The sequence below is a fragment of the Hippoglossus stenolepis genome, chromosome 7 (genome assembly GCF_022539355.2).
Source record: "Hippoglossus stenolepis isolate QCI-W04-F060 chromosome 7, HSTE1.2, whole genome shotgun sequence".
Lineage (NCBI taxonomy): Eukaryota > Metazoa > Chordata > Actinopteri > Pleuronectiformes > Pleuronectidae > Hippoglossus > Hippoglossus stenolepis.
Genome location: NC_061489.1, coordinates 12,042,884 through 12,057,922, shown reverse-complemented (window position 1 = coordinate 12,057,922; position 15,039 = coordinate 12,042,884). Strand labels below are relative to the sequence as shown.

Genomic DNA, 15,039 nt, shown 5'->3' with positions numbered 1-15,039 from the left:
CGTTTGAGCGCCGTCTCAATGCACCAACGTGTCCTTCCGCCCAGTGCTACATGTAACTTATTTTTCTCATGTTTCGGGTGTAGCAGGTGAGAGTTTAAAACCCATGTCCCGCACAACACATTCCAAGGCCAAATCCTGTTGATTATCGTTTCCCTTACACGACATTTTACGCGGGTTTCGTCGTAATGGCGATGGGAGGATCTAGTTTGCCCTCAGAAAACGAGGTCCACCCATTTCGCCATTTCACGAACTGTGGCTGCTTCGTAGCGAGGAGCAGTGGAGCCGCGACGCTAGCGCCAGTTTGAGCTTCTGCCACTTCACTTCTAGGTATTTCCGACGAGGTTAGATGATTAACTAACACCCGACTGTTCACCGACCACTGTGGGACCTGCAGTGATCGCTGCACGAGGGCGCGGACGAGACAAACAGGCGATCGAAGGTCGGGTTAGCTAGTGAGCTAACACATAGCCTGCCTCGCAACGTGCGTGCTGGTCGCAGCCGACAAAGACTCCACGTCTGTCGCACATCGCTTTTCTCTCTGAACCCGTCGCCTGCAAAAAGACACGTTGACGACCACCGTGCAGGACACGAAGGCCAAGGAGATGGCGAGCTCCGTGGGAAACGTGGCTGACAGCACAGGTTGGTTGACCCCCCCCTGCTTGACTTGCGTTTAGCTCCTCGGCGGAGCAACGAAGCGAGCTGCAGAGACGACGACACCATCGTCCGTGTCGGACCGAGCATGTTGCTAGCCATTAAAGCACATTCGTATAAATAAAAGGAAATCGAGCACAGCAGCATTAGCTTCGTTTGTCCAACCACTATCGTGTTTTATCACATTACATCTGAGTAAGGGCCGTAGAGACTCGGGCTAATGCTATTGTTAGCATACCTAGCAGCAGTCAGTGCCAAACGAATGGATTTTCATTCTAATCATATGATCGATCATTTTGACGACTACCCGACTAACTTAGCAATACGTGAATCCCGGAAGTATTATTGGTGTGTATCGTTTTTCTGAATGGATCTTGCTTAAAGGCCCTTTGCTGGTAGCCATCATGTAGCATCAACGGTATGCAAACGCTGTTGTTTTGTTACACGCCAGAAAATGGCTCCCTCCATTATCACACCACAGCCAAACCACGTCAGGTGCCAGATGACTGACACTAGCTACTACAAGTCATGGATTCTCCATCTATTAAAACGAGTCATGTCGTTATCAGTTTGTGCCTACCACACTTTAATAGAACACCCCCCCCGAAATATGCTTTGTCTGATTGTGGTCATTCACTACGTATAGGGGACGTAGTTATTATGGGTGGATGGACCTGATCTACTCGATCTGGCGGCAGTTTGCAGGTGTGTGTCGAAAATGTCGAAAGTTCCTCCCCCAACCTGCTGTACACTGTACATGCTGTGTCTGTGGCTTCATGTTGTTGCTGCCACACCCTGAGTGAACTGAGCTCAAGTTACACTGCAGGTTCATCTTTAATTTAAGCTGTGGGTAAATATAACACAATGAGTAGTAACATAAATCAGAGAGAAGAAATATGGCTAATGGTGAAATGTACATCCAAAACACATGAGGTGGTGTTTGAATTTAAATTTGACATGACAGAAGTACTGTTGTCTTTTTCTAATGGAGATGCCAGAACTTCTGAATTGCTGTCATTGTATCCCCTCTCCCTATTTGTTAGTCTTTTCATCCTGTGCATTCATATTTTTTTTACACCTTTTGTTTTACTATTTGTACAATTTTACTCATGTAAAATAGTATCTAACTATATACATTTAACTGATGGACACACAACTTCATAATTCATTCAGCCTGATCTTATATGAAGTTACAATCAGCACATCGAAAAAACAAATATTAAAGACTAAATTGTTTGACAATATGAAGTTACTGGCAGAGCAACCTTACATTTTCTCAAGAGTAATATTCAACACAAACTAGATTTTTAATTCAACTGTAAATGTAAAATGTAAAATTACATACATATGTTAAGATTGCAACACTTGATCTCAGTGAATTATTGATTTTGCCCATGATCTGGTTTTCCGTTTAGTTCAAATCCGGAAGTTGTCATTAGCAGCATTAGCCACATCTCCTTGTTTTTTTTGTGTGTGTTTTTCATTTGTCTGCTATTGTTTCTTCCATCACCTCTAACATGTTGTTTCCCCCTTTTTGGGATGTGTTGGTGCTCCAGAACCAACAAAACGTATGCTTTCCTTCCAAGGGTTGGCAGAGCTGGCGCACCGGGAGTATCAGTCAGGAGACTTTGAGGCAGCCGAGCGCCACTGCATGCAGCTGTGGAGACAGGAGCCTGATAACACAGGCGTGCTGCTGCTCCTGTCCTCCATCCACTTCCAGTGCCGAAGACTTGACAGGTGAGGTGCAGGGGGGGGGGCCGACCACTGAACATGTGGAAGTGGCAGCGAACAATGGGTCTTCTCTGATTTTCAAAGCACACAGCTGGAAATCATTTTTGCTTGGTTTAGTATTGTCTTATGCTTTCCTCTCAATCCTAACACTGTTGGTGGGCATCACTTTGCTTCGCAGGTGCCACGGTGACGGTTTTGGGTGTTGTGAGTCACAGGTTCAAATGTTTGATGTTTATGCTTCCTTTAATGCAAATGGTTTACTCCAAGGTGATTTGAATTTCATTTGCTGTCATTCTCCTGTCAAATGCAGCACTAACAGAAATCAGTCTGTCATCTTACATTGTTCATTAAGTAAAACATTTAACTTTAAAGCATGTGGACTCTGACAGTAAATGCCAAATATGTTGTGTATTCTTTATTATAGATGCACTACACTGCTTCAATTGGAGTATACTATCTTTGTAATGATTAATTCACAAAACAGACTTAAATGTATATGTTCTGCTGTGTGTCATGTATTAATCTTTTCAGCATTTTAAGGACATTCATCCCAATGGGCTGTTTAAAAACTCACCCTAACGTCTTAAAACAACTTTTTCCTTTTATTCACTGGCACCTACACAACCCATCGTCCAACACTGCCAGCCTCTCCCTTCAGCACTGTAACCATTATGTTAACTGTTCTGGTCCTGCAGGTCGGCTCACTTCAGCACCTTGGCCATCAAACAGAACCCAATGTTGGCTGAGGCCTACTCCAACCTAGGGAATGTGTACAAGGAGCGCGGCCAACTCCAGGAGGCCATAGAGCATTATCGCCATGCTCTGAGACTAAAGCCAGATTTTATTGACGGATACATCAACTTGGCAGCAGCGCTGGTGGCCGCGGGGGACATGGAGGGAGCAGTGCAGGCTTATGTGTCGGCATTACAGTATAACCCTGTGAGTGAAATGCTATATGTTGAAATCTTCAAACTACTGAGATGTAGAACAAGTTTGGAGAAAAATACATTTATATGTGGTTTATTATAGCAATAAAATATATATTTTTTTCTCCTCAGGATCTTTACTGTGTACGCAGTGACTTGGGCAACTTGCTCAAAGCCCTTGGGCGTTTGGAAGAGGCCAAGGTACGTTACAGCGCGTTGGCATTTGTTTAGATGTGGTGTTTGTGTTTATTTTATTTTTTTGGTTTCCTTTATTTTCCTTTTCCATACATTTTAGTTTTTACTTTCCCCCCACTAGGGCCATAGATGTGCCCTTTTCCTTTTGACATTTTTTAAGCCACGTGGAGTTCTTTCCCTTCCACCCCTTTGGCAAAATGAAGGAGGTAAAATTGTAGCTTTTTCACATTATTCAGTTCAGTGAGCTTCTCACCCTTAACTTAACAGAAACCATTGGGAAATTTGGACTGGAATGAGTCAACAGCCATATAAGGCAACTGACCTTTCAGTATTTTTTAAAATCATACTACACATACTTTCCGTTGATTACTTTTTACACAGCCTCATGTAATTTGTTTTTTCAGTATAGTATTTTAATTACATATGTCCCCATTCTGTATCACTTTTACTCACAATGTCCTTTGCTTTACCCCTGGCCTTTAACCAGAGGTCAGCCCCTCCCCTTTCAGGAAGAAAGGCTGGAGTTTAAATTTACAAAGTGAATCTATTTGGTCATTTGTGAACCGCGGCCTATGCATTTTCATATAGTTGCCTTTGGAGGGAAAATGCTGGCTCGGTCTTTGAAGAATACATGAACTGATGAGAAGCTAGTGAAACTTTGCCTTGCATAAGATAAGATGGTTTCTAGCCTGACCACTATACTCCAATGTCATTTATCAAGTTCCCAAAGACAAGTGTTTGGTCTCAGTTAGCTGTCAGTACATTTGCTGCCAGTGTGAATTTTTGTTATTTTATTTTAAATGTTTCACTTGCAATGTTTCCACTTGCATTGTCACTCTATTACAGGGGGGTCCCTGGGTTGGGTCAAATCTAGAGATGTGGAGTTGTCCTACTGGTTACAGGCCATCTTATCTTGTGCTAGAGGGGGGTAAAGGAGTGGGGAGGAGCATCAGGGAGTCGCAAGCTCCCCTGCTCTGTCGCTCCACCCCCCGCGCGCTCGCTAAGGATTGGTGGAGTGCGCGCATAGAGCTGTCTTCCTGACCCTTCTGCTGTGACCAATTAGTGTTCATGCATTAGTTGTTTTTTCTTAGAAATTTGATCGCTAATGAAATCTGTACTCAGCTGGTTATCAACTCTGATAACCGCTGCCATTGAATCAATTTCTTTAACAGAGTTAGTTTTCAAGTTACTTAAAATGGTCCTTGCGGCATCAGGCAGATAGCTCCCAATCTGCATTCCACCACCTGCGTCAGATGCTGGTATAGAAAGACAAAAGTACGCGCAGCAACAGCGATGACCTCTTTATTTCAGATCTGTGGAGGCTTCTAGATACAAACAATTAAACCACAGACTTCTCTCCCTACCCCATTGGCCAGGATTCAAGAAAGCAGGCCAGGATAAAGAAATCAAAGTTTGAAAAACATTTCATGAAAATGCTAAAAGAATAACTGAAAGGCAATGATTAATATTTTTTCCCTTTTCCTTCAAATATGTTATTTTCCCAGAGACATGGGATCAGTTCATTTGGGTAAGATCAAGCCAGTAACTGCCCTCCTGTAGTTGGACAAGCAAACCAAATTGATGGACAGCTGGATGCCTGACAATATTTAATTGATAAACTGATCACATCAGAGCCTTTCTTCCCTCCCTGTTACTCTTCAAGCATTCCTTTTGTTTTCTTTGAAATGAAACATTCATTGCATGAATGAAAACTAAGAATAGTCTGTTTTTTGTTTGTTGGTTGTGATTTGGAAGAACCTGTTATATTTCCATATTTTAAAAAAAGAATTTATTGTTTGAAAACTTTACTAACGATCTTGTTGTCTGATTTTGTCTCTTTTGGTTTTTCCACAACTGATATTGTTATTTAGAAGGTTTCAGGTGGGTGACACTATTCCTGCGTAGGTGCCTGGCGGAAAGGAACACTAGGGCAGCCTCAGTCCTCTCCTCTTCTTCCAGCCAGCTGCGGCCACCACTCTGACAAAGTCCAAAAATATGGTAACGGGTTTGTAACTGCCAACAAAAGAAAAACCACCTCACTTTATGCTTGAGATCCTCTGTCTTGTGGCTTCCTTTTGAAGTAACAAAACAAATTACAATAAGCATTTCTTAAAATACTCTATACTAATTACCCAATTCTGTATTAGTAAAAAGAAACTTGGATTTGGAAGCAATAATCGTGACAGAAAAGTAAGAACCCTCTAACTCTTACATGTTGGTTATTTTTCCTATTTTGTTTTGTTTTTCCTTCTTTATTTGGAGTTGCAGCGTTCTGATGATGCAGATAGTGCGCTGTGAGTCTGCAGTAGCGCAGGGGCTGCGCAGCGAAACCCTCCAAGCGACCAAAAAGACGGAAAGCGCAAGCATGCGACCCCCACCCCCTCTCTACCTTTGGCCTGTTTGTTGTGGACCTCTCCCCACTCTCGACCAGCCTCGCTCCCAAATGCCCCAAATCTCTGATTTAATATTGGCTTCTTAGAAACATTCCTGCCTTGTGCATGAAATTCTTTTTACTCATTCAACGACAAACAATTGTTAAGTTCCAAAAGCCCCATGTTTTAACATCAGTCTTGTCACTGGTTGAAATCTTAATCCCCACAATTCCCCTGTATTCTGAGATACTTGATGGGTGCTGAGTGTGTGCCAGTCTGGTGTCACAGGTGTTCTGCTAGGGGTTGGTGGTCTGCAGCTCTCTCATCTGGCCTTTTAGCGAGCGCAGCAGCGAAGCGAAATGACCTTTGCCAGGCGCAAGGTCACGCAAGCGGCATACTGTGGTGATAGTGGCAATACACACACCGCGCGCTTGCGTTTGTTGCGCATGCATTACAGGGACCATCACCTGCACAAACCGTCATTCATCCCAGGTTGTGAGATATTATAACCACATCAATTAAGCATCATTTGTGGAGACAAACTATTTTATTTTAAAATTTTAATTTGGGATATAACAAATTTATATTGGTGTTATTCAAGGGCCATGTTTATACCAGAATGTGGAAACCACTACATTTGGCGAGTGTTTTCATAACTGCAGGATGAGGGCCTACGTGTGGGTGTTGGTTGGATTTGCGCAGCGCAGGAAAAAGCAATGCAGCTTAGCGCTGCAGACGTGCGCACGCAAGCCCATGCTGTAGACTCACTTTTTGCCATCATGGAGAATAGTCACTAATTCTGCTTTCTCTGCCCTTTTTGTTTTTTCTTACTTTTATTCTCAATCTTCTATTTGTTTTTTTATTTTACAATCCCTTGTCCTCCCCTCTACAAACTATACCTCTCCCACTCTACCTCTACTCCTTTCCTGTGGTTTTTTATTGTGAACCCACTGAAGGCTTGTTACCTGAAAGCCATTGAGACTCAGCCCAACTTTGCAGTGGCTTGGAGCAACCTGGGCTGCGTCTTCAATGCCCAGGGAGAGATATGGCTGGCCATACACCATTTTGAAAAGGTTAGTGATATTTGTTGTCACACCTTCTACAACTTTCTGTCTTTATATATTCTTGTTGTGATCCATGTTGCTAAGCTTGGTTTCATTTTTTAGGCAGTCACTCTGGACCCAAATTTCCTGGACGCTTACATCAACTTAGGAAATGTTTTGAAGGAAGCCAGAATCTTTGACAGGTGAGTCCAAATCCTGACATATACCCTAATACTCCCTTTAGGTATTCATGTCTTGTCCTTTGTACTTAACAAAAGTACCACCCTGCCACACCTCTTGTGGAATTTTAAAATGAGTCAAGAGCATTATCAGTTTTATTTCCTCCCTGTCTGTGTTGATCTTACAGCTGTGTTTTTACATGCCATTGTTAAGGCAGGGCCAATTAGCTGTTTTATTATATAGCTATTAATATTTTACTGTAGATTTGAAAAGTTAAACAATGCGCTCCAATACCTTTTTGAAGTCGGAAAAATGTTCAATCAGGCCACTCTTAATACCCCTAATGGCTTGTTAAAGATAATTAAAGAAAAGACAACTACAGTTTAAATGTCGGTATATAATAAGTCTGTTATTGAGGCCTTGTCTGCACCTTGTGTTTCCAGGGCTGTGGCTGGTTACCTGAGAGCCCTGAGTCTTAGCCCCAACCACGCGGTTGTCCATGGAAACCTGGCCTGTGTCTACTACGAGCAAGGTCTCATTGACCTGGCTATTGACACTTACCGTCGTGCTATTGAACTGCAGCCCCACTTCCCAGATGCCTACTGCAACTTGGCAAATGCCCTGAAGGAGAAAGGCAATGTAAGGCACTACTTGATATGTGTGACCGTCTTAAACAACACAATCTTGAATATTTATCAGGTGTCTTTGAGTCATAAGCATTTACTGAAATTACCTTAAAGTCCCATCGTCTCTCCCAGGTGTCAGAAGCAGAAGAGTGCTACAACACGGCCTTGCGATTGTGTCCAACCCACGCAGACTCCCTTAACAACTTAGCCAATATCAAGCGTGAGCAGGGCAACATTGAGGATGCAGTGCAGCTGTACAGAAAAGCCCTAGAGGTGAGTAAAGAATTGTATCCTTGTCTGGTATGATGGGGAAATATTGCTGTTCTGTATATGAGCATGGTATTCTTGGACTGTTCTGTTGTAACCTTTATTTTTTTTTCTCCATCAGGTGTTCCCAGAGTTTGCAGCAGCTCACTCTAACTTGGCCAGTGTCCTGCAGCAGCAGGGGAAACTCCAGGAGGCACTCATGCACTACAAGGAGGCCATTAGGTTTGAAAATGCTTTAGGGACCTTCTGACTTACTTTATGTTAATGAGGTGTTATGTCATCATAGTAGATGCAAAAATATCAGTATTCTATTCAGATAATTCAGTAAATTAGAGTACATTTGATGTTCTTACATAGGTTGGTGTTTTTCTATTTGATTTTAGAATCAGCCCCACATTTGCTGATGCCTACTCAAACATGGGTAATACACTGAAGGAGATGCAAGATGTACAAGGAGCACTTCAATGCTACACCCGTGCCATCCAGATAAACCCTGCCTTTGCTGATGCTCACAGCAATTTGGCCTCAATCCACAAGGTATGGATAGTTCTTACTTTTGATATTATTCTCTTGTGACTTTCAGTTGAGATAAAGATTGTTATGGAATCTTCGGAGACACTGCCTCCTCTCCCCGAGACGTAGTGCAGCTCTCTGTCCTGTTTGGGGAAGTTCAAGAGCATGGCCAAGGTCAAAGGCTTCTCTCCTTAGACACCACAGATATGAGACTGCGTAAGCAGGCAATACTGTCTCCAGAACTAGAAAATACATTTACTAGTTTAGGAACCAGCAAACCAATAGACTAAATGATCTTTGAGGGGTTTAAAGTGTGACCTCAGGAAATCAGACTTCAGAATATGAGAGGACATCATGCACAGTTGTATTGATGGATTCAGATTTTCTCCACGGCCAAGCTATAATAAATATTTCAGAATAACACATAAAAGGACTCCTGAACACTTTATTCACTGAGCTGACCATTGATCACCAGATTTTCCACAACAAAGATGTGTTTGCAGATTTGTTTAATACGTCTACATTTTTTACTTGGAGAGAAATATGTAATTTTACATTTTTGCAACATCTGGCATTGTAGTGTCGTATTCTAATCTTTCTCTTTCATTTCAGGATTCTGGAAACATCCCAGAGGCCATTGCATCTTACCGCACAGCTTTGAAACTCAAGCCAGACTTCCCAGATGCTTACTGCAACTTGGCGCATTGCCTCCAGGTTCGTAGATATGTATTCTTTTATACGAGCAGAAATTATTCATAGTGAGAAGTACATCCACTAATTTCTGTAATTGTTACCACTCTTCCAGATTGTGTGTGACTGGACAGATTATGATGAGCGAATGAAGAAGCTTGTGAGCATCGTGGCTGATCAGCTGGATAAGAACCGCTTGCCTTCAGTGCACCCACACCACAGCATGCTTTACCCACTCTCTCACAACTTCCGCAAGGCAATTGCTGAGCGCCATGGGAACCTTTGCCTGGACAAGGTACACAAAATGATGAAAGCAAGTAACCTTTAATTCACTTTTTTGGGAGGTGGATGGTGATGGCAGTGGCTGTCTGCTGGGATAAGTGGGAAGGTAAGGGTTGGGTGAGATACAAGATGTTTTTGACTTTGTAGAAAAAGAGCAATATGGTGGTGAATGGGTTGCTTGCAGGGATTATGGTATGGGTTGATGCTGGACATGATTTGAGAACAAGATGTCAAGTTTTTTTCCCTATCTAAGTCAATGTAGAATCAGATGTGTTGCTGTAGTTATATTCTTACTCTCTTGGTTATCCTACAGGTCAACGCGCTGCACAAACCTGCTTTTGAGCATCCCAAGGACCTGAAGGCCAGCAATGGACGTCTGCGTGTCGGATATGTCAGCTCTGACTTTGGCAACCACCCGACTTCTCATCTGATGCAGTCCATTCCTGGAATGCACAATCCTGAGAAATTTGAGGTGGGTGATCTTAATGGTAATTTTATTTCTAGAGATGATCAACTTTGGAAGTACTGCAATATAGAGCCTTTTGGATGTTGGAGCATTTATTTGTTTAACCCATCAGTGAATAACTTATTTTCCTCCAGGTGTTCTGCTATGCGCTAAGCCCTGACGATAGCACCAACTTTCGTGTCAAAGTGGTAGCAGAGGCTCATCATTTCACAGACCTCTCACAGGTAACTGTCACAGCCAGGAGTTGCTTCTTTATGTGTGGTTTTAATTCTTTAAAAAAATTTAATTTTTAACCACATGGTCTCCTTCAACAAAAGTAAAAAAAAAATGTATTTTTTTCCTCCAGATCCCTTGCAATGGCAAGGCAGCTGATCGTATTCACCAGGACGGACTCCACATTCTAGTCAACATGAACGGATACACCAAAGGAGCCCGTAATGAGCTTTTCGCCCTCCGCCCAGCCCCCATACAGGTAAACTCTAAGATGTCTTCAAGTTGACACAATTTAGGAAAAACACGTAAATGCTTCCTCACTTACATTCAGTCTGATCTCTGTTGATGAGAGAATACAGGGAATTGTTTGCCTCAAATAATTCACTAAATGTTGGTCTCTTTTTTTTATCAGTGTATGTGGCTGGGTTACCCTGGAACCAGCGGGGCTCCCTTCATGGACTACATCATCACTGACAAGGAGACGTCACCTTTGGAGGTGGCCGAGCAGTATTCAGAAAAACTTGCCTACATGCCCCACACGTTCTTCATTGGAGATCACGCCAACATGTTCCCTCACCTCAAGGTCTGTCTGTCCTCACAATGCCGCTCTCTTTCAAATACAAGTAACTAGATTCTCTATAATCAGGATCTTTGCAACATTATCTTTTTTCATTCACAGAAAAAGGCAGTGATTGATTTCAAGTCTAATGGACACATCTTTGACAACCGCATTGTCCTTAATGGTATTGATCTGAAGGCGTTCCTGGACAGTCTGCCAGATGTCAAAGTAATAAAGGTGAGTTAATGAGAAGTCAAGTTTTGGGCTTCTACAGCATTGTTTCACTGTTCATGTTGTATTGTTGAGTTTTGGTCTCACTGACAAACCAGAATGAAACACTATGTTGTTTGATGATACCGCACTGAACTATAACCAAGCATTTAAGTTGAAACTGTTCTTTGTGACAGATGAAGTGTGACAACAACCAGGAACCTGCTGTGGAAACTAATGGAGCTCTGTCCATGCCAGTTATTCCCATGAACACTGCAGCTGAAGCCATCATCAACATGATCAATCAAGGTCAAATCCAGGTCACAATTAATGGCTTCACTGTCAGCAATGGCCTGGCCACCACACAGGTACGTCTGGATCGGACACACTTGACAGTATAAATGCAAATATTGAGCTGTATAGAGTGGGCCCAAAGAGTCTGCAAATGCTGATACCAAGTCCAGAGCAGCACATTAATATAGCTCGCTGCTTTTCCAGTTCTTTTCAGCAGACTGTCAGACTATGTTCCTAAAGGTAATGTTCGATCATGAAAGTAAGGTGGTAGTGCAGAAGTGTTGGTGAAGGGAACTGGTGGCACAATGGATGGGGTTCAAAATAATCCTACAATCATGGCTTGGCAGGATACTAATATCAATTGGTTCAACAATTAAGACCAGTCATACAGAAGCACTTTTGGCAACTGGACCGTTAAACACCTTTGTCCCCCACTTTAGATCAACAACAAAGCTGCCACCGGCGAGGAGGTTCCCCGCACAATCGTTGTGACAACCCGCTCCCAGTATGGTCTTCCAGAGGACTCCATCGTCTACTGCAACTTCAACCAGCTCTACAAGATTGACCCCCCTACTCTTCAGATGTGGGCCAACGTAAGTTAGACATACATGGATATAACTACTTTGAATGTTCCTTCAACTCAACTTCAAAATAAATATTTTGCTCTACTGCCTTCTCATTGCAGATCCTGAAGCGTGTATCCAACAGCGTGTTGTGGCTTCTTCGCTTCCCTGCCGTGGGCGAGCCAAACATCCAGCAGTACGCTCAGAACATGGGTCTGCCTGGCTCTCGCATCATCTTCTCTCCTGTGGCACCCAAGGAGGAGCATGTGAGGAGGGGCCAACTGGCTGATGTGTGCTTGGACACTCCTCTTTGCAATGGTCACACCACAGGCATGGACGTTCTCTGGGCTGGAACACCCATGGTCACCATGCCAGGTGAGGGCACTAGGATTTTCGCATCATGTTTTGTTCATTCTAATTCAAAAATGCAGAAATTCAAATAATTCTATAAACTAGAATGGTACCTCCACCAAGGCCCAACAGTCCCCCTATGAAACCATATTTAAATGCAATGCATCTGGATTTTTATTTGGATCTGCACCAAATTACACAAACTCATAAATATCATTCCCCTAAACATAAAGATCAATGAATTATTCTCAGAACGCCTTTTCTTGCTATGCTAAAGAAAATGAAAACAAATTGGGTCTCCCTTCTGGTGTGGATGCACACCAACATGTATTGGGCTCTTGCCTGACCCATACCACATCTTTTGCGGAAGTAATATGTTTTTTCTGATTTCTTTCTAAGTATCAGTCATCTGTGGAACATGTATGAAGTGAAGGCTGCTTTTTAATTGTAAAACCTCTTTTGTAAAGGTGAGACCCTCGCCTCCCGTGTGGCTGCCTCACAGCTCAACTGTCTGGGCTGCCCTGAGCTGATAGCCCAGAGTCGTCAGGACTACGAGGACATAGCGGTCAAACTGGGCTCTGACATGGAATAGTAAGTACACTTGATCCATTTGATCCATAACAAAACATCTTTTCACAAACACCAAGCCTGAATGTTTTTCTTCCTTCCCTTCAGCCTGAAGATGGTTAGAGCACGCGTGTGGAAGCAGCGAATCTGCAGCCCTCTTTTCAACACCAAGCAGTACTCCATGGACCTGGAGAGGCTCTACCTGCAGATGTGGGACCACCATAGCAAGGGCCACAAGCCAGAACCTCTGGTCAAATTCCAAACAGTAGAGACGAGTGAGAACGCCTGAAGTGGAAGATATCTTTTCCCCATTTACCTGAGCCATGTATATCCCTTGCCATCTGGTTATTTGGTTTTTTTCAGCCCCCTAGCTTGAATCCTCAGCCTCCACTCCATTCCCCCTCTCTGATCAACTCCATCTTTCTGTCATTTACTATTGATGGGACTCTTATTTGTGAAGGAGCCTACGGATGCACACATGTGACCCCCCCATCACATCATCTCATCTGCATTTCCTGAGCCAGATAGAGCCTGAGACTTTCAGGCAGCTCATCTGTGACTCTTGTCCTTAAAGTATATTTGGTGACCATGAAAGGGTCGTGAATGCCCTGCTTGCCCCTTCCGTACTTGGATCAGTGGATTTTTGTTTCTTCTGTCAGTGTGCACACAGGACTGACTGCAGCTTGTGGAGAGAATGCCCAGCCATCATTACTCTTTGGATCTATTTATAAATGGATAAAGAGTGTTGCGTGTTTTAAAAAGACAAATGTTGCACCATGAAAATTGTTACTCTGACTTGCTTTTCATCAGCTTTAACATGCAAATGTAAACATAGATTGCAATTGTTCTTTAGTTTGTCTTAAGCTGTTATTCAATGAATGCAATTGGTAGATGTGCAAGATTTGAGGAATATGTCAAGATAAAGACTTCTCCCCCTCACCTAAAGCCAACTTATATTTTTGTTGTTAATCAAAAGATATGTTTAGTAGCTGTCGTCCTGTTTGATGTCACACTCTGCTTTTAAAAATGATTGGACAAGGCCGGACAGAAGTTTCATGTCATTGGAAAAGGCCTAAACTTCTGGTTAGATGTCAGAGCTGAACACAAATTTATCTTTTTTTTTTTTTTAAATTACACAAGGAACGGCCTAGGTAAGTATTTTCTAAGCAGTTTTTGTTTTTGTAATGTCTGTTAACCCTTTGCTGTCAATGATGCCGTAAGGCTATAAATATAATAAAAAAATTAAAGAGATGGCAAAACTGTCCTGTATTTTACACTCATCTGACTCCGTCCACAAAATACTGGGTCAACAGTAGCTAGATTCAAAAGCTAGCCTTTCATTACTGTGTGTTCACTCCATAAACAGTCTATGGTTCACATATCATGGATCAATCACATAGTAGGACCTATATCCACAGTGCTGGAGAATGACTCCAACATGGATAGTCTATTTTTATTTAGTTTTTTATTTAGATAGTTTATTTTTCCTATCCCGTACATTTTCGTGTATTTGACACACAGCTGAGGTCTGCCGCAGGGTATCGCCTCTAGGAATGCACAGATAGATGGACAAATAAATAAACTAGAGCACATATCTCTCCCATGGCCCAACAGTCCCCTTACGAATCTACATTTAAATTCACTAGATCCAGATTTTTATGCGGCTGTTCACCAAATTATTCTCACAAAAAATGTTAGAACACTAAACATATCAATTTTAATTTGATCAAGATCCATTAATTATTCTGTGAGAAATCAGCAAAAATGTTGAAAAACACCCCATCTCTCAATGTTAAAGAAATAATCCTGGATCTGCCCCCTGAGCCAGATCTGAAGCAGAATGTAATGAGTTCTTCCCTGACCTCAAACCACCAGGTTTCATAGTAATCCTTCCAGTAGTTATTGTGCAAACCTGCTAGATAACAAACAGACCAAAACAATAAAAATATAACGGAATAAAATCTTAACTAGCCCTACTCTATGTAAAGCTGTTTGTATTTATTGAGATGGTCATTTTATTGCTGAGGAAGATTTTGGGTCAACTTAATAGACAGTAGCCTAATGTTAAGGTTAAGTATTTACAATGGTGTGCTAAGCTTGATGAATAAAAGAAACTGTATTAAGATATATAATTTTAGAAAAGGGAAATATGAGCATTACTTTAATTTTGAAGGAACAAATAATGAAAATTAAGAATTATATATACACAGCTATTTCTGTAATGTTCATGGTAATAAATAATAAAACATTCTCACAGATTTAAAACATGTAATGAATCATTTCTTAAACAGATTTTTTTTATTTTTATGAACTCGAACACACGTCGCACATGACGTCACA

General features: G+C 42.1%; 1 protein-coding gene across 7 annotated transcripts; it reads left to right on the top strand.

Moving 5' to 3' along the window:
• Positions 1-230: 230 nt before the first annotated feature.
• ogt.1 (O-linked N-acetylglucosamine (GlcNAc) transferase, tandem duplicate 1) lies at positions 231-13,950 on the top strand. 7 transcript variants are annotated; one of them, XM_035160781.2, is made up of 22 exons: positions 231-639; positions 2,238-2,388; positions 3,078-3,321; positions 3,441-3,509; positions 6,832-6,948; positions 7,042-7,121; positions 7,542-7,737; positions 7,839-7,997; positions 8,113-8,213; positions 8,375-8,528; positions 9,117-9,218; positions 9,310-9,507; positions 9,790-9,948; positions 10,077-10,166; positions 10,289-10,414; positions 10,568-10,738; positions 10,835-10,951; positions 11,122-11,292; positions 11,659-11,811; positions 11,904-12,156; positions 12,600-12,723; positions 12,808-13,950. In XM_035160781.2, exons 1-22 carry the CDS (start codon positions 603-605, stop codon positions 12,986-12,988), a joined length of 3,153 nt encoding a protein of 1,050 aa, XP_035016672.2. In that variant the 5' UTR covers positions 231-602; the 3' UTR covers positions 12,989-13,950. The 7 variants fall into 7 exon arrangements, with proteins under 7 accessions (XP_035016672.2, XP_035016673.2, XP_035016670.2 ...); XM_035160782.2 differs by having other exon boundaries at positions 2,208-2,388; positions 7,857-7,997; positions 9,310-9,489; XM_035160779.2 differs by having other exon boundaries at positions 2,208-2,388; positions 7,857-7,997.
• The last annotated feature ends 1,089 nt before the right edge of the window (positions 13,951-15,039 follow it).

Excerpts from the sequence above, each read along its gene's own strand:
- ogt.1 (XM_035160778.2), top strand. The coding sequence starts at position 603 with ATGGCGAGCTCCGTGGGAAACGTGGCTGACAGCACAG. Across the intron at positions 7,122-7,541 it reads GAAGCCAGAATCTTTGACAG|GGCTGTGGCTGGTTACCTGA; the intron begins GTGAGTCCAAAT and ends TTGTGTTTCCAG. Across the intron at positions 9,219-9,309 it reads ACTTGGCGCATTGCCTCCAG|ATTGTGTGTGACTGGACAGA; the intron begins GTTCGTAGATAT and ends CCACTCTTCCAG.